This window comes from Carassius carassius, chromosome 25 (genome assembly GCF_963082965.1).
Source record: "Carassius carassius chromosome 25, fCarCar2.1, whole genome shotgun sequence".
NCBI lineage: Eukaryota > Metazoa > Chordata > Actinopteri > Cypriniformes > Cyprinidae > Carassius > Carassius carassius.
Genome location: NC_081779.1, coordinates 6,750,443 through 6,776,098, shown reverse-complemented (window position 1 = coordinate 6,776,098; position 25,656 = coordinate 6,750,443). Strand labels below are relative to the sequence as shown.

At 32.4% G+C, this 25,656-nt stretch overlaps 2 protein-coding genes across 4 annotated transcripts; both read right to left on the bottom strand.

Annotated features, from left to right (window-relative positions):
• Positions 1-1,093: 1,093 nt before the first annotated feature.
• Positions 1,094-12,666, bottom strand: LOC132104011 (protein starmaker-like). Of its 2 annotated transcripts, none has more exons than XM_059509157.1 (24): positions 12,536-12,666; positions 11,876-11,937; positions 11,560-11,577; positions 11,043-11,072; positions 10,907-10,942; positions 10,043-10,075; positions 9,897-9,932; positions 8,559-8,594; positions 8,430-8,474; positions 8,033-8,119; positions 7,901-7,939; positions 7,782-7,826; positions 7,215-7,253; positions 6,825-6,896; positions 6,476-6,538; positions 5,616-6,323; positions 5,493-5,537; positions 4,591-4,638; positions 4,376-4,417; positions 4,236-4,286; positions 3,951-4,001; positions 3,609-3,662; positions 3,441-3,512; positions 1,094-1,883 (listed from the first exon to the last, which is right to left on the bottom strand). In XM_059509157.1, exons 1-23 carry the CDS (start codon positions 12,544-12,546, stop codon positions 3,472-3,474), a joined length of 1,692 nt encoding a protein of 563 aa, XP_059365140.1. In that variant the 5' UTR covers positions 12,547-12,666; the 3' UTR covers positions 1,094-1,883; positions 3,441-3,471. The 2 variants fall into 2 exon arrangements, with proteins under 2 accessions (XP_059365140.1, XP_059365139.1); XM_059509156.1 differs by having other exon boundaries at positions 5,616-6,332; positions 12,536-12,664.
• Positions 12,667-20,548: 7,882 nt separating this feature from the next.
• si:ch211-133n4.6 (uncharacterized protein LOC797776 homolog) lies at positions 20,549-23,555 on the bottom strand. Of its 2 annotated transcripts, none has more exons than XM_059510199.1 (10): positions 23,476-23,555; positions 22,862-22,920; positions 22,589-22,621; positions 22,474-22,506; positions 22,342-22,377; positions 21,746-21,778; positions 21,612-21,647; positions 21,480-21,509; positions 21,332-21,364; positions 20,549-21,235 (listed from the first exon to the last, which is right to left on the bottom strand). In XM_059510199.1, the coding sequence occupies exons 1-10, from the start codon at positions 23,484-23,486 to the stop codon at positions 21,084-21,086; spliced, it is 456 nt and encodes a 151-aa protein (XP_059366182.1). In that variant the 5' UTR covers positions 23,487-23,555; the 3' UTR covers positions 20,549-21,083. The 2 variants fall into 2 exon arrangements, with proteins under 2 accessions (XP_059366182.1, XP_059366183.1); XM_059510200.1 differs by having other exon boundaries at positions 20,549-21,232.
• Positions 23,556-25,656: the final 2,101 nt, after the last annotated feature.

The following is a 25,656-nucleotide window of genomic DNA, read 5'->3' as shown; positions in this document are numbered from 1 at the left end:
CTGGGTAAGGGTCAAGGAATCTAGTCTGTTGTTAATTTTTTTTTTAAGTTAAGACATAAGAGCTTAGATAAGATTTCTTTCTCTGACTAAAATCGCTGAAATATGATCCATTCATAAGGCCATCTGATAACTGTGTGCAGCCGCGCAAACTAGGCCTACTTGTTTAGTTATCTGAATTGCTTGATAATACGAAATGTAAACACAAATACACATAAAACAACACACTTATTTTATATTATATATAAGTGCATACACACATTTATTTGTTTATTTATTTAGGTTTATAAAACATTTATTATTAATTAAATCCAAAATCAGTCAATAAATAAAAACTATATTATAATATTATCTTATTTTACTCTTTACATATATAAACTTTATACAAACTATATTTATATCATTATTTATATATATAGTTCACACTTTCTGCCTTGTATATAGACTTACATATAGAATTTAATGTATATTTTATATACCAGGAGAACAACTTTATTAATATAATATAGACTTATTCTTTATGAATACAAACTAGACAAAACCTAGTGACCTAACCCTAAATATTAAAGGTACTTCAAACACATTTATCCAGTTAGCCAGGTGAAACACATTCATATTTTACAATGAAGTTGTTCTGGTCCATCTGTATGAATTAATAAATCATTCTTTTTCGCTAATGATTTGAAAATTTAATAATTATGTCTATTTTTAGCTGAAATAAACCAAAAAGAGCTGGACTAAACAGCACAATAAACTGACACAGAAGTATTTGAAAAGTATTTTTGAAAAGAAATTAAATAAAAACAATACATATTACTAAGATAAAGATACAAATATCTAAAATATTTAGTTATTTTTTTGTGTTAATGTGTATATTTGGATTGCTTAGGCCTTAGGGGATTGAATTTTATTTATTTTAATTATTTGTTCTCTTATTTTATTTTTTTGTTTTTATTATTATCATCTTGTGACTATGTTGTTGAAAATTGTTGTAATTGTATTAAAAAAGCCAGAATTAGATGCAGTTTAGTATACAGACACCAACATTTTTTTTAAATTAAAAATAAAACTAAATAAATAAAATACTCCATGGTCGTTTAATTTTCTGACAACCCAGTCTTTATTAGATTTGCTCCCTGTGTACATATTAAAATGACTTCTTGTAATTCTATACAAAATTATTTTTTTGACAGTTTTCAGAGCAATCTGTGCTCTTACATTGCTAGTTTATTAGTATTCCTCCACAGAGACATAGACATCAGAGATTCTATCAAAAATTGTCTGTACAGTCTCAAATCATTGGGTGGGCAGAAAATATCTCATCCTGTGACATTTCAGGCCGACGTTTATCTGAGAGCAAGAGGGAAGGTTCTCCTTGCAGCAGCTGCAGTCTTTCATTGTCAAGGATGGGGACACCATGTGGACAAACCAATGGAACCATCGCAGGTTTGATGGATCAACATTTTCTCCAGACCCGAATCATGTAGCTTTCTCAGAATTCCTTCTGTTAGTTCTACTCTCTAAGTTCAATGTGTCACTCGAAAACAAAATATATTTAGGCCCTACGCAAACAGACAAGTGCATGAGATACACAATTCAAAAAACTCACTTTTCATCATGCATTTCCATCTTGGTAAAATTAATATATCAAACGATACAAAAGTTCTAGAATTAGGACAAAGTTAACAAATGGAATGTACAGCGAACAGCCAAATAATTTAATCTGCATCCCAGAACCCTTAGAAAGGTACCTTCACCATATGAGAGAGAAGAAAGAGAGAGAGAGAAAGGACGAGAGGAACATGTCAATGTGTTTTAATGGGATGTGAAACTCTGGTTATCTTGACTGTCTCGGGTGGTTCTTTTTACGTTTCTCCAGGAAAAATCTGCAGTGAGACACAAAAATTACATAGTGAATATATCAGTTATTCAGTTATATCAATTATTTTGTCTTATGAGTTTTTTTTTGTCTTTTGTTGTTTTCTTTGTTGAACAATAGCTCTGTTCCAAAACCAAGTGTGCTGCCTACCTAGACGGCATTTTAAGGCATCATAGGTGAACTTCCAATGCACTATGCATGCTTGAGTCAAATTTTAAATATAGGCTACTTTATGCTAGGACATCAGTGACGTCATGAAGGTTGTTCTTATTGGGGCAGTAACACCGCAAGACCCCAGAGGGCGATACAGGTGACTTCAAATGTCTTTGTTGGGTATGTCATCCACCTTATTTTGGAACGCAGAACTAAGCCAGTGTTCAATATAATGAAGCACAATGTATGACGTGTATAAATGACTCGCATGTAAATTTCTTTATCCACAAATGTAAAGGGGCATTGAAAAAGACTTTGCTCATTTTAAGACAGAAATAGGTCACTGTAAAAGATTATTGTGATTTTAACAGTAAAAGACTGTTAATTGATTATCAGTAAGTTTCCATACAATATATGGTGAATAACTGTAATTACATTTCATGTAATTTTACAGTAAAAAAGTTATACATTTTTTTAAGTGAAAAAGAAAGACATTGTACAATTTACAGTGAAAAACTGTAAATTGTCACTCCAATAATTCCCTGCATGACACTTCATATTTTATGTTTTTTTTTCATTGAAATAACTGTTTCTTCTTAGTTTTGTCTTATCAGTTGTGTACATTAGAGTTTTATCTTGCATAAAATTGTGTTAAATTAATGTTTATTGTATTATTTATCATGTGACTTTCTCATCACCACCTTTTTTTGGTGGTTATCAGTATTACAATGGTTCAAAACAGATATTAGTTCTTCAGTATGCTGGTTTATTAACATTACATCAGTTAATAAATACGCTTTTTTATTGCGAATTTAAGTTAAGTCTGTAAAACCTAAAATGTTACTACCATATTTTTAACTGTGAAATTCTGGCAACCACAGCTGCCGGTATTTTACCGTAATTGTCAAAGTTTTTTTTTTTTTTTTTTTTTTTTTTTTTTTTTTTTTTACAGTGTACTTTCATACAGTAACGGAAACGAGAAATAAAAAAGCAAAAAAATTGTGAACTGTAAACTACTAAGCTTTACTGTAAAATCTTGAATGTAGGATACTTTTGTTGATTTACAATGCACAAAATGTATGTAAATTGCTTATCAATATGCTGTTTTACCTGTTATTATTATTGTTTGTCTTGGAATTCTATTTGATACAACGTATATGCTATAATTGCCTTTTAAAGTACATTCATCTTTCTGGAAACTGCCATGTAAAAATGTGAAAAAACAAATAAAGTAATAAGTATGATTAATTTTCATAGTGTCATTCAAGACAGCAGATGGAGTAATCGGAGACAACAGGGTAAGAGACAGACACTTTTATGACAACTGTAAGAATAGAAATTTGAAATGTGTTGTCTTTATAAACATAAATTAAGGCCTATGTAAAGCTTCTAATATGTGATTATGTGATACCTGTTACAGTGTTTTTGCAGAGTCCTGGCCGCTAGGAGCTTGACATAGGGGTTTTGCTGCCATCATCTGATCCTGAAGAAGGGAGGAACAGATATTAGAATGTATAAAGTTCTCCTCTGACCTCCCATTGCCTGAAAAGTAAGTATTTTAAGCAGAATCATTCATTACCTTGTGTTGTGTCATCAAGATGATCTGGTTCATCATGGGTTTTAGAAGCAGCATCTGTAAAAAAAACAATTATAAAAAAATAGGACGTGACAAGTGTTATAATTGTTTTTTTTTTGTTTTTGTTTTTTAAATCAGAGGTCAGAGTTTTAAGTATGAAATCAAATAAAATGTATTTGAAACAAAATGATGTACATGTCTGTACTTGGCAGACACGCATTGCTAGTGCCAGATCTACACTCTTACTATATCACTGTATCTGTTCCATTTGTGTCTCATAAGGAATTCTGGAAGAAAAATCTGAGACCAATATGATGTGAGGAGGCAAATGAGTGAGTGACGTACCTGTGCCGTCTTCAACCCTGACTTCATCATCATGGGCATCAGTGTCGTCATCTAGACAGAAAGAAGCATGTGAAAGAATTAAGGCAGCTTTCAATTCACAATTTCCTAGAATTCTTTGAGAATTCAGCCCAATCAGAGAGTAACAGGTAACAAACTATTTTTTACAATCATTCATGTCTTTAGCACAAATGGTGTGAGTTGTGTCCCAAAAATATAACACTTAGGGTGTGTTCAAAAGCAGTAGTAAAGCTGATGTTAACTCGAGATGAAGTGCTATGAATGTACCGTCTGCAGCGTCATGGCTGTCTGCATCAGGGTTTTCATCAGTGTGTTCCTCTAGAGATTAAAAGAAATTGAAAGAAGATGCATTTAATGTTTTTTACATGAAAAATTCTTTGTTCTTACATAACTGAGCTCATATTTACCGTTTGATGTTGTAACATCTGTTGAGTGATTGTCATGGTCGTCTAGAAGAAGATACAGAAAAATACTGCATCGATTTCATCTTGTCTTAACACGTTTTAGTGATACTATATCTCACAATTGGGACTTTATATCTGAAACTTTGACTTTATATCTTACAATATGACTTTATATGGCAATATGTGAATATAAATAAATGATGTGGTTTTTGTCTTACCGCTGGAGTCAGATTCATTTGTCTCTACTGATGCACCATCAGGAGACTCTGTAGGTTTAGACAATCATATATTAGAAATTCCCAGCTTTTTTCTATAACAGTACAGACTGCCGGTGAATTTATTTCTACCGAAGCCCCCTTTGTTTATTTATTTTTTCTAATTCACAGTGATCCCTTTATCCTTCCCCATACCTAAACTTAACAACTACCTTATTAACTATTAATAAACAGCAATTTTGGTGTTTGTACAAGGAAAACTATTAGTTAATGCTGAATATGTGTTCCCTATACCATATATATCTGCAATAATAACTTTATATCATAGTATTACTTCGTCAAAATGTGACTTCAAAATTACTTCGTGAAAAAAACCATGACTTATTCATCTTCAATTATGACCTTATTTTTTACTTTATATTTCATATTACATCTTCATTTATGAATTTATCCCAATTATGACTAAATCTCATAATCGTGACTTTCTATCTCCAGTTGTGACTTTTTATCTCACAACGTGACTTTATGTGAAAATCTGACTTTGTATCTCAAAATTGTGACTTTATCTTCAGTTGTGACTATATCTCAACATGTGACTTTATATTGTCAGCTGTTGCATCTTAGATCTGAAATTGACTTGATATCATGTAATATATTTTTACACCTCAATATGTGACTTTATATCGTTAACTGTCTTTATATCTCACAATATGACTTTAAAACTCACAATTGTGACTTTATGTAACACAAAATAACTGTGTGTTTTGCAATTATGGCTTTATATTATGACTTTATATATCTCAGTTGAGACTTCATACTGCACAATGTGACTTTATTCTTATTTTAAACCTTCTCACAATTTTACTCTGAGCTAGAAGTGGTCTTCCATATTTATCAGTAAATACCTTGTTTCTCCTTTTCCACGCTGGAGTCATTGTCTTCGTCAGTTTCTGGAGGCATAAAAGCATTAATCAGTCGATAGATATTGTGGTTTAATGAATGTAAAATGTGAAGGCTTGAATGTTTACCTTCCCCTCCTGTTTCTGAGCTGTCTGTGTCGCTGTCAGAGCTTTCAGTGTCTGTGGACTCTGTGCTGTTCTTCTCTTTGTCCTGCTCTTTGTCTTTGCTGTCAGTGTCCGAGTCTGAATTTGAATCCAGACTGGAGCTGTCAGACTCAGGTTTGTCTTCCTGCTTTTCTTCCGTCATTTCCTCCAGTGGACTTTCATCAGACTGACTGGCTGTGGCGTCTTCTTTTGAGGTGGTGTCTTCCTTGTCCTGTTCGTCAGGTTTGGATTCGTCCTCTTTATCTTTTCCCTCTTCGCTATTGCTGTCCGTCTCATTGGTGTCCTCCTTCTCTTTGGCATCCTTCTCACTGTCTCCATCGTCTTCGGTGTCTTTCGGGTCGCTGCTGTCCTTGTCTTTGTCCTCAGCGCTCTCCTTGGTGTCTGCTGCATCAGGGGAATCTGCTGTGTCTTGATCGCTGCTGGTGTCCTGGTCTTTCTCTTTCTTCTCCGTGCTGTCGGTGTCTTTCGATTCTGAATCCTGGTCTTTGGAGTCGTCAGAAACTTTCACCTCATCAGTGTCTGAGTCGCTGTCTGTGTCGCTTTTGTCTGGCGTCTCAGAGGTCTCTCGACCCTCGTCTTCTGAGTCTTTACTGGAGTCATCGCTGGTATCTTTCTCCTCTTTCTCGCCACTCTTTTCATCTAAGTTGCCATCTGTTTTGTCTTTGTCAGAATCTGCTGAATCTTTCATTATTATATATCATTAACTGACATAAATAATTATAATTACAAGCAAAATAAATACTAATAAAACAATGACAAAAAATGACTAAGCGATATGTTTTTTTTTTAAGAGTAAAATTTTTTTTTGTGGTTTTTAGGCTTACCATCAGAGTCTTGCTGCTCATCTGTGTCTGAAGAATCCTTGTCAGAGGAATCATCTGTGTCTTCTTCTTCATCAGAGCAAAACCACAAGTGTTATTAGTAACGAAATGAAACTAATCTCTAACTACAGGCTAAATCAGACAGGATCATTATTTCAAAGATATATATATTTTTTTTATAAATTATAAAAACATAATTACTCAAATTAAAATAAAAACAAAACCAGAAAATCTACAAATAAAACGTAATTCAACATATGACTAAATACTATAAAAGTATATGAATAATGCTAATTCAACACTGATTTGACACCGTTTGATTTCAAATATTTTCTGCAGTGATTTTAAATACCTTTAGAGGATTTATTTGCATCATCAGGTGCATCATCAGAATCTTTCTTTTCCACACTAGCAGAATCCCCGTCTGAAAAAAAAACATTCATATGCCAGCATTGTTTCAGAAGAATACCGTATATCATTTTGCAGTGAGAAAGGACTGTGCCAAGAAGGACGTGTTCCTGAAACAATGTTTCTGTTCAACAGTGTTAAGAGTTCCTGCTCCTCACCCTAACCATTAACTACACCAGAGGGGAACGCTGGCTTGATAAGAATGATTAAAGGCCCACGCTCAAGCCGAACATTAACCCTCAAATCTGATTGGTTGTTATGACTGTTGTTCAGTAATCAACTAGGATGTTGCTACAGGAACATGTTCTGCTTTTGAAGCATGGGAAATCTCTACCTGAGCCATCTGAATCAGTGTCTGCCTTTTCATCCGTGTCTGTGAAGCAGAGGTGTAATAGTGAGACAGTACATCAAAATGTATCACACACACACAAACTTGGGAATATAAGAGGGAGTTTCAATTTAGAAATGCTTGTTTTTTTAATTGAACGTGTTGACCCAGAAATTATTTTCCTGCCTTTATTTACTCAGTTTTTGTTGTTGTTCCAAACCTTTATTATATTATTTTTCCATAGCACACAAATGGAGTACTTTTTACATTTTCCTTTGTAAAAAGAGATAATATCACACAGGTTTGGAGCAGTAATGTTTTTTATTTTTTTTATCCAACCTTGTGATTTGCTTTTTTCAGTTTTATGTTTATTTTTAATTTTCATCTAATATTTATTTATATTTTATTTAACTTCATTTCAATTACCAAGAACATTTAAACATATATTTTTAGAAACTAAAAACAATAAAATTGGTCATTTTAGTTAACTTTTAGACCATTGGTAAATAATGACAAAATCTTTTTACTATTCACACACAAATGTGTCTTTTTTCAGTAAGTGTGTTTGTTTACCTGTAGATTCCTCTTCTTTTGAATGTGTATCAACATCATCTGCATCTGAAATATTATATAACATATTTAAATGGACTTAATGATGCAATCTGATTTGACATGTTTGTGATCTCTCATACCTTTGCTGTCCTCTGCTGATGGTTTCTCATTGTTCTCATCTGCAGTAGATAAAGGAATGTCCTTCACTGAGAATATTTTGCACACATGTGCATTCTGTATCTTATGAAAAAAGATATTTGGCCTTCACCCACCTGAATCATCTGTCTTCTGCTGTGATGTGTCTGTTTCTGTATTAGTGTCTGTGTCTTTTTCAGTGGCACTATCAGTATCTGTTGTGTCTGATAAAGAAATTTAAATAAAAAATATAAGTGCATAACAAATATATGTTTTTGCAATTGACTCCCGCTATTTTTAGGAAATTATATATTTGAATGGGATGCATGTCTTTTATAGTTTTTATTATTTTAATCAGATAGTCTTTACAAAAAATACTTGTCAGTATATTGGTTGTTATAGGGAAATCGCACATGGAGAGTAACATGTTTAAGGCCTTTTTTTTAAATAATTGATGGATGCATTTTCACAATTGTACTAAACAACTCGTTGCATTGTTGTTGTGTGTTTAGGAAACTGATGCACAGGTTGTACCTATCGAATCTGGGCCGCTGGTGGCTTCATCCAGGCTTTTGTCACCTGAAATGGGTCGAGCTGTTAGTTTGGGCAATACTTCACTCAAAACATCTGAAACAAAAGTGAAGGCCATGATATGAGTCTTACTGTTTGTGTCTGATGTGTCAGGAGCACCATCAACCTCTTTAAAAAGAAAGAAAATGTTTAAAAAAAGAAAATTATGCAAGTGAAGCATTCATTTCTTCATGTCTATGTCATTGGCATCATCATAAAATGGGTTTCATTCCTTAAAATCCCTAAAAATTCCTTAAAATGTGTTAGCATTTAATTTTAAGCTATATAGAAACTTTTCGCACAACTTTTTATTTCACTATTCTGACTTTTTTCTCGCTATTTTGAGTTTATATCAGATTAACTTGTAATGCTAAAAGAAAAGACTTATTTGTGAATTAAAAAGTCGCAATTACCTTAATTTAAATTCGTGTTTGATTCATTTATTTTAATGTTAAAAAACAGAAGTCTGACAACAGAGTTGTCAATTGCAAAACGTAAACTTGTAATTGCAAGAAGTAACAATTGTGAAATAAAAAAATTGCAATTACCTTACTTTGTTCTTTTTTTTTTTTAATTATTAAAAAAAAATTGATAACAATGTCAGAATTCCAAGACGTAAACTTGCAATTGCAAGAAATAAACACAATTCTGAGAAAAAAAAAAGTTAGAATTGGGAGATTTAAACTCTCAATTGTGAAAAAAGTAAGAATTGCGAGATAAAAAGTCGCTACATATAATAACTAAACACAAAAATGTAATGGTATTGGTACACTTAGTTTACAATATCAACAAAGACCAAAGATCCCAATCCTTTTTATAAATTAACTAATTATCATTCATTTATAATGTGGATCATAAATATTTGGTGCTTTCTGTCATGTTGCCATAACTTTATTGATGAAAGATGCAGTGTGAGACTTATAGACAGTTTGAGCTGCAAAAAATAGATATTCTAACTCATTATTTTTGCCGTTTTCAGAAAAAATATTTACACATTCCTCAACATTCATGCTTGAAATAAAATGACTTGAGGTATTAAGTCTTATTTTATGAAGAATTTATCAAATTTAGTTTATTCTTAATAAAACAGAGTGACCAAGCTTTTAAATGTAAATTCACTTAATTTTGAGCATTAACTTGAAATACTTGTGTTTAATCATTACGATTCAACAGAAGCCTGTTTCCACTCATCTTTTTTTCCTGTTGACTCACTGTCTCCTGATTTGTAATCTAGCACCAGTTCTTCTAGTTCACTGATGCTGAACACACAGCAGTTAAACATTAATTGGTGTGTTATCATCACACTCATTCATATGTAATCTTGGAAGTCAGTGCTTTTTCTGTTGGCACAAAGCTGTGCTTCAGCGGTCAGGTCATGGTTTCTTTCTTTCTTTTATGTCCTGTATATCTAGACTCTTGATGCCAACTGACCTGGTTTTTCAGTGGTGTCAGATGAGTCACTGGGAACTGAAATCAAAGAGAATTATTAGCACAGTGTGATAACGTCACTTTGTGTTTGTTATCTGTTTTGGGTTCAGCTCAGACTGCCTTTGGAGGATCTAGAAAGTGTTTCTTACCTCCTTGTTTCTCTGCTGAATCTTCTGTAGTTCCTGTTTAAAAGACATTTTTCCAAAGTTATTTAAATTTTAATTTTAGTAATTTTGTTATGTGCTTTTGTTTTTTTTTCCTTTTTTTATATTTCTATTTTATTTTTTATTTTAGTAAATTACATTTTAAAGTAAACTTTAAAAACAGCAATATTTCTAATTCAAGTTTTCATTTAGGTTTTAATTAAGTTAATATTTTTTAGTCATTTTTCATGCACCTTTATCATTTTTATTAGTGTTTTTAATATTTATATTTAGCTTTAATTTATTTCAGTTTTAGTCATTTCAGTACTTCAAATTTTATTTCAGTTAGTGGCCAAGGCAATATTTCAATATTTAATTTACAGTTTTTCATCCAATATTTGTTAATTGATTTTGTTTCAGCTTTATTTCAATTAATGAAAAAGTTGTAATAGTTTTAAATAATTTTTTTAATTATATTTATTAGTTATTGTTAACTCTGACAAAATTATCTCTCCAAATTTTGACATTCAAATTAAGTTCATATTCATTTTATTTTACTTATAAATATTTTTTTGTTTATATTTCACTTTATTCAATTATTTCCAATATTTACGTTTTTTTTACGTTTTGTATTTTTTATTTCAGCTTTATTTCTTTTAGTGATTTTATAACTGTGTATAAGTGATTTTATTTTATAATGTTTAATAAGATTTTTAAAGAATCATTGTATTTTGGTTTACACTAACAACTCTGCTGTTTGTCTGGATCTTGATGTTAAAATTCAAGTTCATGTCCATCTTATATTAGTTTTTTCCACAGTTTAAATAACTCATTTTACAGTGAGACGTGATCTGTATCAGCCAGACCAACCTGAGTCTCCATTTCCAGGGTGAGAAGTTGGAGGAACTGAAAAAAGAGAGAAAAACATGTTTTTCAGATGAACTGGAAACCCTTCTATGGTTTATTAATTTAGGCAGAAATATAGCTCAAATTCATTGCACCTTACCATTGAGTATCCTTAGGGCAGTAGCCGCCTCTGAGATTATAACATGAAGTCAGAACAAAACACAATCAGTCACATAAATCAGATAATATTCATTGAGAACCAGATACTTTTTGTCCTCTTTATAACTATTCTGCCTGCCCAGAGAATGTATAGAGCTTATAGAGCTATAAAATCAATGTGCAAAGCAATCATTTGAAAGAATCTGAGAAATGACTTCATATTGAGATCTCTGATGTTTAATTGCAGGCATTGCTGAAATCTCTTCTGAAACTCTCAAGGAGACACATATGAGATTATTGGGGCCTTTCTCTTAGGAAATGTAAGTCCAGTTTCATCCCTTTTCTGTTTAAGAGATTAAAAAGGGATTTTTCTGTCTATAATGACTTTCTTGAACAATTGTAGTCGTGCAATGCAGTTCATTCTTCTTTCACAGCTCATGCATTCAGAGGCAATAATTAACTTAAAAAGTAATAATTTGCATTATTAATATTAATGTGTATAAAAGACACATTCTTACCATCATTATCCGTTCCACCTGTATCAAAACAAAAGACAAGACAGTCAGTTAGTGGTGTGAGTGCACTGAGCTGTAAGAGTCCTATATCTCCTATAGAGGCCCAGCACAGGTGAACAGAACTCTTTTGTGTTCAGTGAAGGGCTCTGATTACAGTCTCATTATATTGAGGCACTAAATGCTTCGTGTTACTTAGAAAGAAGAGCTGGTGCATTTCACTGATGATAATTTAGGGATCCGGGGTGATCTGTAATGGTATTTATGTAAGCTATATGTGTGAAATGTAATGAAGTCAGATACATTGAGTAAGTTTCCTTACCGTTTATTGGTGCAGAAATAGAGATACCCACTAATGCAAAGATCAACGGAGCAACCAGCGTCCTATAACGAGACAAAAAAAGAAAAATCACAAAAAAAGACACAAAAAATCTCTAGATTTATAATGATCTAAAAATATTAATGTAATATATAATTATATAATATAAATATATTATATAATATAATTAATGTAATCATTACCCATTTTTATAAAAAATTAGTAAATAATTCAACATTTCTTTAAATATTAAATATTTATAGCAAGAAAAAAAAAGGTTAACTGATTATAAAAAATGACGACCATCCTTGATGCACAAATATTCTGTTTCCTGTTGGGTAATGCCATCCTTTTTTATCACACAATTAAACATCTTGGTAAAAATCTTTATATTTCAAATCATATATAAAATCAGTCCTTTTAATTTATTCTGAACTTTTTTTTCACACATCGAATAGCTGATAAACTTTCATTTAGATACAGACATTGTACAAATTTAAAGTGGTTAGCCTTCATCAATATCAGTTATTATCCATCATGTTTGCAGATTTCCTTGTGATTCATTCATATAGCATGTGCATGTTTTATTAATGTAAAACATTGCACCACAAGAACATTAAAGCAGGCCAGATGAATGAAAGTAAAGGAAAGACTTGTACTCACCGGGACAGCATTGCAATAGGACTGAAACGCAGTGAGAGATTGGTGGAGGTGATGCAGGTCTGAAGCCTGAGTGGAGCCGCTCTCAGATCTTTTATACCCTCTGTGCTTCCTGGCCTCTGAGGGGGCTGAGCCAAAGACAGAGGCGTTACATGAGAACCTCCAAACTTCCTCTCATTAGAAGAGGGTTATGAAGTCAGGCCGTCCTGCTATTATTTGTGTTTTCAAACAGTCTTTGTAAATAGAGTAGCTTCTGTGTCTCTGTCTCAATGGGTCCCGCTGCTCCTTTGTGATGCTCTCCGGACGTTTGATTTAGTCGATCTGAGGTGTTCTTCTGGGAAAGGGTTGCCGGGCAGGACATGCTCATGGTTTTTGTGTCTTTATTTATTATATATGGCACAGAAAGATCTGTTCTGTTATGCAAACAGTGGAAAAGAGGTGCATCAGATTACATTTGGATTTCTTTAATGCATGTCTTTGTGTTTGAACAACCATTGCTGGTGTTACGTCAGGGATGTTTAGGGTAGGATGGGCTGTTGTGAAGTTGCCGGGGTGTGCAGTGGGGTTTCTAGGGCCCATCTTGGTTACTACATTAGTGAAAATATTTAGCAAGTTACAAAACGTATAAACAACACACAATCATAGCCATGTGGCTTGTGTTCCTGTTTGGTTAATTGGTTGTTGTTGTTGTTGTTATTTCAGTATTTGTTTGTTTAGTGAACTGTGCTATTTGTGTACTAAGCATTTTTATGTCTGTTTGTTTGTTTTATTTATTTGCTAGATTACATAGTCTGTAAGGTAATCTTAAATTATAAAAAATGCATTTATTGTGCAGTTTACTATTATTATTATTATTATAATTATTTAGTGATATATTTATTTATTTGTATAGTCTGTAAGGTAATGTTAATTTAAATTACATATATTATTTTTTATTTTTTTGTTTTTTTAATTGCTTAGTCTGCAAGGTAATATTAATTTAAATTATTAATAAGCAATAGTTTTTTTTATTTACTATGCAGTTTGTGTATTTATTTATTTACATAGTAAGGTAATCTTAATTGAAACTATTAATAAAAAAAATATTTACTATGCAGTGTATTTATTTATTTACTTGCTTACATAGTCTGCAAGGCAATCTTAATTACAATTATGTTTAATTATAATAAATGTTATTTATTTGTTTGCCAATTCTGTAAGGCAGTCTTATTTTTGTGGTATTTTATATTTCTTCATTCATTCATATATATATATATATATATATACTGTATATATGTATGTAAGTGAATTCCTTTTTTAATTGATTTACTTGTTTGTTTATACTTTAATCATTGAGGCGAATAGTCTTGAAAATGTAAACTAGCTTAATGTGGTTTTGGTAACAGAAATAACCTGAGAAAAAGACAACGGGCACTGAACTTGCGGCTGTGTTCCTCGGTTTGGCCTGGAAAAGCTTGAGTTTCTCCACGATGGCTGCTGTGCCGAGAGCCGCTGTTCTGCGCACAAAGCCTCTTTGTTTCTCCATTGAGAAATTTATTGAGCTTAAAAAACATCCTTGTTGAGAAGTAAAGCACATATTCCCGTTAAAGGTTAATCATTCGTTTTTTTCTTCACACATCAATTCACATTCAACAAGCCACTGACTCATCAAAGCAGCTTTAGGTATGTTTTTATATGCAAACGATCGGCATAATCAGTTCAGTTTTAGTACTGGATGTAAATGGGGTTTTGTTGAGGAAATGAGTGAGCTGCACAGGTGCTAAATGTCCCTCTGTAGGTTCCGGTGGCCTTTCTAAAGGATCCTGGGGTTTCCCTGCTGCTCTTTTGAGATAAGCTTTGATTCTTCAGAAAGTGTGAGAGCGGGACAGCTTTCAGATGGGTAGTTATGACATCAGTACTTGCTAAATTGGGAAACTTGTATCTTTGTAAAAAAAAAAAAAAACAGCCATTTGAAGTGTACACTTTAGCACTTTTACCCATGGAGACAACAAAAAGTCCTGAAGTATCACCAAACTGATAATGTCAAAATGCCATTCCCCTGAAACAGCCCTAAATGACATGCAGTGAGAATTAGGTCACGTGTGTGCCATTTCTTGACTTTTCTTTTCACTAAAAATAATTGTAGTTTAATTTTTGTTTTCCCTCCCTTCCTTCCATCCTTCATTTTTCTTCCTTCCATTTTACCTATTTTCTTAATTTTCTTCCTTCTTTCCTTCCTTCATTTCTTTAATTTTCCTTCATTCCTCCCTCTTCCTTTCCTTATCCCTTCATTTGTTGTACTTTCTTATTTTTCTTCTTTCTGTTTCCACTCCATTCTTCCTTCCTTTCTTAATTTTTCTTCCTTCTGTTTTGCTCCTTTCTTTCTTTTCTCTCTTTCTTTTTCCTTAATCCCTTCCTCCCTCCCTCCCTTCCCTATTCCATTAATGTTTTCTTCTCTGTCTTCTGTCCTCCTTCCCTTCCTTTCTTAATAGTTCTTTCTTCATTTCATTCCCCTCCATTCTTCCCCCTTTAATTGTTCTTCCTTCCATTTCCTTCATTCTTTTTCATTTATCTTTCCTTTCACTCTCCATCACTCTTTTTTGTCCTTCACTTTTTAATGGATTCCTTCCATCCTTCCCTCATCTGCTGCCCATACTTCCTCCCTTCATTGTTTTTTCCTTCCTTCCTTTCCCTCTTCCATCCATCCATCAATCCTGTTGGTGTATTAGTGATGCAGGTGCTGTGGCATCTCTGTTGATCTGGGCAGGGAACTGAAAGGTTGTAGGTTCAAACCTGAGGAGTTCTGAACCATTATGTCTTTGATTAAGGCACTTTAACTCAGGTTGTTTCCAGTGGATTGTCCCTGCCCTGGCAATTCCGATAAAAGCATTAAATAATCTAACAGTTTTATTTATTTAAACATGATTTTCCTATCATTGACCTGCATTTGTCCTCATTTCCATCTGCTCTCTCTCGCTCCATCTTGTTAAGATCTCATGACCAGTGATCCAGGACGAATGTGAGATCAGCACGTCTAAGCAAATGACCCGCTGACCTGTTAAACACTCTCACAGGGTCCTGTAAAACTCAAATGAGCCTATTGTGACCATCTCTGACTGTGCCTGCCTGCCACTTCTATTCCCCACTTTTGCATTAAATATATATATATATATATATATATATATATATATATATATATATAAATGCCATTGTTTTTTCATTTAAACAATATTGAGGATGTCTTTTGTTTGGTGCTTTTTGTTTAACAAGAGAGAATAATAAAGTGAGACTTTATCGTACAGTGGTGGCGTAGCAGTTTTAGTTATGTCACTTTTTTCCAGAACCTTCCACTAAGAAACACAGTTTTTTATAAAAATACAGGGTACAGAAGGTCAGTTAAACATGCAGGACTCAGTAACATCCTACGGCATTGTGTGAGCTTTAAATTTAGATGACATTTCTGTGGACAGCGGCCGGTGATCATTGAAATTCTGTGTCAGTCACCTAAAATCCAACCACTAGCTTTTAAATACTGCTGTTTTTATTCCGCAAACAAAGACAAGGACGACTAGGAGCTGATGCTACTTGCTTAGTTTGTAGACATTCCTTCACATTCTGAAGGAGTATTTCCTTAAAAAAAACATTTGAGATCAACTTGTACACATACATTTGATTTATAAAGCAACATTACATGCATATTATTTAAGAATATATATATATATATATATATATATATATATATATATATATATATATATATATATATATTAAAAAACACAACACAAACTATATACTGTTGCCAAAACCTTAGAGAACTACTGAAAAATACATACATAAATAATAATTGTTTATTATTATTATTATACAAATAGTAATAATATAAAGCAAAATAAAAATCAACAAATAAATAAATGCATTTGAATAATCACAAAAGTAATGCTTTAAATTATTTGTATTACACTAGTCACATTTATATATATATATATATATATATATATATATATATATATATATATATATATATAAATACACACACACACACACATATATGATGTGTGCAATTGCCTTATTGTCTTAAAATAAAAAAAAGATTTGTAAAATAAATATGTACATGAACATAATTTATACAACAACAATAATAATAATAATATAATAGTTTTTTTTTATCTTTTAATTTTTTTCCATACTTGTATTACATATTGTTTTGAAATAATAATTGGTATATTAAATAATCATGCATGAACGTCACATTTGACATCACACTTGTTAATTGTATAATTGCTCATGATTGTCTCATAGCTTCCTATATCGAATATTGTAGTATTCTAAGGTGTTGCTAAGGTCTTTTGGATAGTTGCTAGGTGCTTTTGTCCTGTATTGGTTCATGTAGAACTCGAGGCCTTCCTTCATTGTGTGTTTATGGCATTCTTTTCACCTGTTTTGTTGTCCAGCAGGTGAAAATGTGGAGTCAGACCACTTAATAAAACAACAGCACAGCTCTTCACACAGGTTTTTTTTCATTCTGTGATTCAGAGGTGGTTTAGGGTTTCTGTTATGTTCAGATATGTACAGTGTCTGATTTTCAGGTCTTCCCGAGCCACTCATCCATTTGAGAGGGAGTCAATGGTAACAGCATCTGAAATGTAAGAATGTCCCTCAGCTCTGTTCAGTAAAAAGGCTGTTTGTGCTAAAGTTCTCAGACAAATCCATCTCTCCCTGACGTCCATTGAGCCGACAGCACAGTCTCTATCCCATGATGGAGAAGTTATCCAAGACGCTTCTGTAAAATAAGCCATGTTTAGAACAGTTTGCCCTCATCAAAATCCAGGAGTCCCAGTGGAATTATTACCAGATTTTGGTATTATGCATGGGAATTATAGAATTCTATCATCATAAATCAAAGACAAGATCTTTTAGAACATATAACTGTCAAAAGAACTATTATGACTCCCAACATAATGCATTACAAATACTTTAAAGCACACTATAATGATGTATTCATTTTTTTTTTATATTTTTGTATTTTGTAAAAAAAAGACCTCTATCACTTGCTTGTTCTATTCTTTTTCTATTTGATCTGTTTTCTTTTTATTTATTATATTATTTAAAAGCCCTTGCTACATGCACTGTGTTTAAGCTGACTGAGACTTGTTATAGCACTTGTGTATCATTGCTCTTTTGTTGTTTGTGATTGCTTCCAATGTCCTCATTTGTAAGTCGCTTTGGAAAAAAAGTGTCTGCTAAATGAATAAATGTAATGTAAATGTAAATGTATTGTGGCAAGTTTTACACAGTATCAATATTATGTGCATGTAATAGGACTCTAAGAATCAAGTAATAATAAATCATGTAAAATTTAAATTTATTCAGTAGGATCTCATTAGGATTCTTATTTTTCCCATTAACAAATTCAGAATCATGCATTTTTCATGAATTACTCATGAGTTACTCAAAATACAAATAAATAAAAAATAATGAATAGAACAATACAAAAAAAAGTTAAAATAAAAAATGATTAGGGTTTAAATATTTGCAATTTGTCGGAACACATCATTTATTTGAGTAATTTACATGTAATTTAACACAACAGGATTTTTTTTTTTTTTTACATTGTGATTTTTTCCCGGGTTTTTGTTTTGCTGTAGTACCTCAGATAACCAAAAGGAGGCAGCAGTGAGTTTGAGAACCGATCTGCCCTGATGCAATCTTTAGTGAACGTGCTCTCCATCCAAATTAAGAACTTAGCAAGTGTGACACGTTCCTCACAATTTCAAATCAGTCGTCTAAAGAGAGGCTGAAGTATTTTCATAGCTCGTACCAGTCGGCTCGTGGTTCCAGTAAAGCTCAGAAGCTGATACCAGAGGAGACCTGATTCACGGCGCTGCTGAACAGAAGGCCTTTGTTAGCGGCCACCAAATGAACCTCCTGCACGTCTGAGATAATGTCCCCTCCAAAACACTTAACAGCTTGTTTTTCATGTTCGCTGAGTTCAAGTGATGTTTTTGTGATAGTAACTAATAGCAGCACTTGAAACAAGCTTTGAAAGTGGATCATTTAAAGTTTGATTAGAAATAGCAGACTGGTTTATTAATGTGTTGGTCAGGGTTATTATTAATAATAAAACAAAAGCTAATAACATTAACTAAAAAAATGTATTTCGGCTAGTTACAAGGCAATATATATAGTTTTCATTAAGTTTAACTTGAAATTGCTACTAAAATAACTCAAATAGATTAACACTAATAATTAAAAACAAATAAAAACTATATAGACATTAAAAAAGCTAATAAAAATGACAAAACAGTAAAACCATTTAACTAAAATTAAAGTGAAATCAAAATCTAAAAATTAAAATCGAATTCTAAATATTAACAAAAACTATAAATAATCACCGACGACTTTAGTTAATTTTAGTTAATTTTAATTTTTAAATAATTGGTTATCTATAGGTGATATGAAGTTTGCGTTATTTATTCTTTCATTTTTAATAAATGAAATGAACATAAATAATAAGTAAATTTATAAATAATGACAATATTTAATAAATGAAATGTAATTATTTTATTAATTAATTTTCATTATTTTATTATCAATCATTTTATATAAATTAACAAATAATAAAACAAAATATAGCCACAGATGCATAGATACAAATAATAATGTTTAATAAATGAAATAACATTTATATGAAACAAAGTAAACTCAACAATGCACAAAGATAAATAACCTTAGTTATATAAATATTCCAAGCCTGTATGACTTTCATTGTTTAGTTTTTGTCCCTGACCTACAGCAAAAGAGTTTCCAGAAGAGGAATCTGTCTTCAGTGCTGTGTACGTGAGCGCTTGTGTTGATATTCTAGAAGGTAAATCCTGTTGCCGTGACGTGGGAGATTACAAAAACCCTCACAGTCACAACCTTTTGACCTTTTAAAGGCGAAAGGTTGAGTATAGATGTGAGAACAGAGCTGTGTTGCGCTGTGGACGTCACTGGAGAAGCCCAGAAGCCCACGCAGGTATCAGCTTCAGCGGGAGAGAACGGGCCGACCTTTAAGAGTCCCGGAGAGAGAGTGGATTCATACACCGTAAGGTATAGAGTTTGAGAGGGAACATATAGAATCTTACAGGAAAGCTCTTGGTTGTCCCTTTACAGCTTTCACCGAGCTCCTCAAGTTGATTTCAGGCCATGACGCTGCGTAAAGCGTCTTATAAATACACCATTCTTAGCAAATATAAATCATTATGAAGGAAATTTTGATAAAAGGATCTGTAACGCAACATATCGTTTTTCCTTCCACTTTCCCTCAAAAAATTATTCATTTTAATTTGCTTAAAAAAAGTTACTTTTATCCATTCATTTACTTCTTTTCTTTTTCTTTTTTATAATATTTATTTTAGTTATTTAATTTAGATTTTTTTATGGTTACATTTATGCATTTACTTTGATATGTTATTGTTTTTATTAGGTTAATTCAGCAAACTTTTTAGACTCTTTTAAAAATTGGTTGAATTTATGATTTTTTTTAATTTTTATTATTCCCATATATATTTCCATTTTTATTCTACTATTATTCTTCTATTTTTTGTATTTTTTTTTACTGTTTTTAAAATGGATTTCTTTATGCATTTACTCTGACTTGTTATTAAATATTATTAAATATTATTATGTATATTTTTATTTTAGATTAATGTATTATTTTTCAATATTATGTCATTCATTTATTTTTCATGATATTTGTAATTATTACAAAAGGATTATTTTTTATTTTGTTGTTTACACAATCTTTTATTAAATGTTTATTTACTATTTATTATATATATAAAGTGTATATATATATATATATATATATATATATATACTGTATATATATACTGTATATATACTGTATATATGTGTGTGTTTGTGTGCGTGTGTGTTAACCAAACACAAAAGCATAATGACAGAAATACATGGTTTCTATTTAGCATATTCATTGCTTAGAGCTTTATTTAGGGATTAAATACTTTGTGTATAAAAAAGTTTCTGAAAACAATGAGAGAAACACTTTAGATTCAAACACTGACATTGTGAGGAGAGCAAAGGCTTTTGTGTCTGCTAGTCGCTAAACTCATGGCACATCTGAGCACGTCATCAGGTTGCCAGCACCAGTTTGTCATCAAGTCTGAGAATTATAGATTCAAATTTATTCTGTAATTAGGAAAAAACGACCAGTCTATAAATTTTCATCTCATCTTATAACAATAAGTTTAATTTCTAGTCTGATCTAAAAAAAAAATCAACCCTATAAAGTGTCCACGTCAGCATTGCCTCTGGCTAAAGTTTGGAAGAATATTTGGCAAGCACATCGTGTAGCTCACATTAACAGACCTTTAACAGAGGTCATAATCATTCACACCAACACAAACAAACCGTTAAACACACAAACTGATCAGTACATCACAGAGGATAAAATCTAGTTCAAGATTCTCAAAACAAACAAAAACAAAAAAGTTCACTGAAAACAGCATCTATATCATTTTTTCTTCTTCTTCTATTACTCCTTTGCCCTGTTTCTCTCTCCACAGTTCACGTCTCATGGACGGAGGTTTCTTGATCTCTTTTTTGAGGCAGAGATGGGCTTGCTCCGCTTGCGTGCTGATGCATTGTGGGATTTGTTTGCACGCTGGACCGGGACCGGGGTGGGTTTCACAGCCGCCGCCTCCTCTGAGTCTGGAGCTTCATCTTCTGAACACAGAGAAACAAGTGAGACAGAACCTTTAGACTCTTAATTCACAAGATTACATTCAGTGGTTGCATGCATGTGTTTATGATGAGAAATACCATCAGGCTCTTCCATGCTGGATTTAGCAGCATCTAAAGATGAAAGAACACATGCATGAAAAATTTTGGATTTTAGGAGTAATTGAACGAATCTCGTGTTTATTAAGTTTATATATTTTAAGTAATAAAAAATAAATAAATGACTTACCGGTTTTGGGCACATCATTTACTTGAAGTGCTGTAAAGAAATTAAACATCATTTTTTTTTATCTAAATTATTGAGCTATGATATGACGTATAAATATCTCCTATATTTTCTATGAATAGATCTGACACTCACCACTTTGTCCTGCCTCAGCACTGCTGCTGCTTGCATCTGTTAGACAATTTGACATTAAACCAAGGCTCATAATTATTTTTTGATTGTTAAGATGAATCAGTACTTTTTTAAATGTAAATAGTTATTTCTTATACCTGCGGTTGCTCCGTTGTAATACACAAACTCATCTGTAGTCATAAGAAAGATAAATTTGATATCTATTTATTTCATTTTGACAGTACAGAGATTAAACAGTGTAAATTTCCTCTGGTTAGGTCAGAATAGAAAAAAGGTCGTATTTTAAATGTGTATGTCGGTTTAGACTCCACTAGATGGCAGACTTGTAAAGTCTAACTTGAATTGCTTTAGAAAATCCAGCAGCTTGCTTGTTATATGACTTGTTATGTTTGGATATTAAACAAGATCTTGGTGTTTCATTATAGATTTTCTTGGGTCCATTAAAGCACAAATGGGCTCCTAAAGAACCATAGAATAAGATGTTTATCATGAAAAGAGTTGAATGAGCTCTGAGGTTCTTGTATCATTCTGTGAGTCAAGCATCAAAAGCTCTATTAGATAACCTTCAGTTTATCCCTAAGGGCAACTTGTCAAATGTGTTTTAACCCATCACATGTTGTTTCTTCTTAAACTAGCAATCATTCTGTCGTTTATCTGGAACGTCAGCTATCAAATCCTTCCATGCACAAAGTTGATAATAAAGCATCTCTCATCAGAAGCAGTCATCACTCACCATTGGGCAGGTCGGGTGAGAGCAGGTTCATGCTTTCTGTCAATCAAAACACAAAACACTTCAGTGAGAGTCTGTCCGGCTGACATACTACAGACTGTTACTCCAAAACAGAGAAAGAGAAGGAAAACTCACCAGTTGGAGCTTCATCTGAGGTTGAATCCGGATCTGTGGATTATTGGAAGGATTCTTAGTTGAAGGTTGATTTGCATTCTGCAACATGTTTTAATGTTATTGATTTTAGATTTACCTGTAGCAAACATGGCTTGGGACCCTCCTTCAGCTACGAAAGGAAGCAAACAGGAAATGTTCCGTCAATTGCATTTGACATTTTTGTTTTTGTAAATAATTCAAGTCACATTTATCACAGAGATAACAAACTGTAAAACACTCTCTCTCTCTACACTCACACACAAACTCTGAATTAAAGTAATTATTCTCTGTTATGATAACGTTAGATTTTAGATCATATTTGTGACTTCTGTTTGTTAACTTTCTTATATTACAGGATCAGAATATTTACCTGCTTCAAGGTCGGCTTTAACCAGTACCAGCGCCAATGAGCAGAGGATGAGAATGTTCCTGTGACAAAATCAAATCATAATAAATCTGCCTTATACACAAGCAGGCAAGGAGCTGTTTTGCATCAATCATATTTATAGTGAAAGATTTTGATTTAAAAAGTCTAATGCATTCATGCAAAATGAAGTCAAGAATACAGTGACAACAGATGACAGCATTACAAACCACTGACAGAATATCATGATGATCAATATCTCTGGAGTTATGCTTTTTTGTATAAAAATAAAACCATATGAATAATTTTACTATAAAATAATATAAAATAAACTGTACAGTAGAGATTAAAAAAAAGCTCTAAGATGTCTTTTTCAATATAAATTATTTTATTCGTCATAAAAATGAAGTCAATTATTAGTTTAAATATTCAAATATAATATTATTTATAATTATATAAATATGACTAATTATTTAAATCATTTTAAAGCTTCATGTCTTTCCAGAGTTGACATACATAAACAATTATCCTTCACATTGCGTTGTAGTATTATTAAAATGCAAACAAATGCTGTGAAAATATAATAACTGATCTGGATGTGTTTGCATTATGAGATTTACCTGGTCAGCATGGCTGGAGGTCAGAGACAGGGTCCGGCGGTGTACAGTACACAATGTAGTAATGCACTTGAACTGGTCCTGTGTGGACAGCAGCCGCCCAAGGCTTTTATACCTCCTCAAAGGCTATTGAGAATGTGTGAGGGGAGGGTCTCTTATTGTGAAAGAGCAGACATGGAAAAAACGGCTTCATCTTGGATTACATTAATTGCAAGGCTTAATGTAAGGATTCATTTGTCTCCTCCCCATGTACATTCCCACCAAAAGATTCTCCATAAGGGAAAATCTGCTGCAAAATCTTTCCTGCTGCATATTTAAAGGTTCCTCTCCTCCAAAACAAGACAAACAAAAAGTCCTGCAAGTGGAGGGTTCAGGTAAAGCACAGAAGCAAGGTCATCATAATTGCCCGATGTGACCTGGCAATCGAACGAGCGTGTCGTGGTGAAAGGCGCTCAATGGTGGGGATTCCCTGGGTCACTGAAGCCAGTATTTGGAGAGAAATGCAAACCTAATTGCTCTGTAAATCAATAGTGAGCTGGCAGGACATAAATAGAATTTTTCCTCTTTAAAAGGTTGGTGTTGGGGAAATGGCGCTTGTTTTTTTGGCCTCTTGATGTCAAGATGCCAGCGATAAGGTTGCTGCTGATGGAGGTATTAGTGCTCACTGCTGCGGGAAAGACTCTGGGATCTGTGTTCAGGAAATTCCACTTTTTTCCCCTCTAGCTTTCCTCAAGATCAATTTTGAGAGAAAGCCAGTGTCGGGTAACATCTCCGGCCAAACGAATGACCTGTCATACAGTGAGTTACAGAAATGGTATCAAAAGGTCGGGAATTTACCCTGAAATGTACGCCAAGGTCAGGTTTAGACTCGGAAAAAGAGTCAGGATTGGAGGCGTATGATGTAACAAAGGGACTCCGTGATGACAAAAACTGCTTTTTTGGATCATTTCCAGTTTCCAAAACTATTCTAGTTACCGTACGATATTTCATAACAATGATCGCACATTATTATAGCTGGAATACACGACTTTTAAAATCGGAACACATTATAGGCATCGCATTGCTAACTTTTTAAACTGTTACACAGAAAAAGTTGAGATTCAAGATGTAGCTATGATGTAACAAAGGCACCACTTTTTTGGGTCAGTTTGAGATAATTTCCAAAACTATTCTAATTACTGAATAATATTGCATAGCAACAATAACATGTTATTAAAGCTGGAATACTTTAAATGACTTTAAAAATTAGAACAGTTTTGAAAACACTAGGTATCTTACACTTATTAAAAAGATAATTGCCACACTTTATCTCAAAAGTCTTTTCTTTTTTCACAGCATTTAGTATATGTCTTGCAATTCAGACTTTATTTCTCATAATTCTGACTTTATATCTCACAGTTCTGCGTTTTTTATCTTAATTCAGACTTTTTTTCTTGCAAATCTGAGAAAAGAAGTCATAATTGTGAGATATAAACGGTGCTGGGAAGGTTACTTTGGAAATGTAATAGGTCACATACAGTATTACACATTACCCTATTTAAAATATAATAAGTAGTGTAACTATTACTTTATTAAAGTAATTTAACTGATTACTTTTGATTACTTTTCAAATTTTCTAACAAATGTTTTAAACTGTTAATCATTTTCAAACATTTCTATCAGGCAGGGTGAACATTACACTAGTACTAAATACTGATTACTGCCAGACTTTCAAAATCCTTCATCTCTTGAATTAAGATTATATTAATAACATTTATTTTAAAGTAAAACCACCTCAAAATCAGAATTTAGTACCTCTTTTCAGTTTGATTCGATTTAAAATTATAATAAGAATTAGTAAATGTTAATACAATAAATATTCAGATGTAACCCCCTTTGCAATCATTAACATTTTCATAAATAACTAATTTAATTACACATTTTTCTCAGTAATTATAATAGATTACAGTTGCATTCATTTAGTTTATTTACATGTTACTAGTTACTCCCTCACATTTGATATAAACATGCAATTCTGAGAAAAAATATCAGAATTGTGAGAAATAAAATTGTTGTGTTATGGAAAGTAACTTTTTTTGTTTTTATCCTCATGCAGAAATGGGCCTCCACAAATATCTATGGATGTTTAGGATGCAAATTTCTGATTAACATGGAAAAGATACTTTTATCGCATGTCATGTCAGA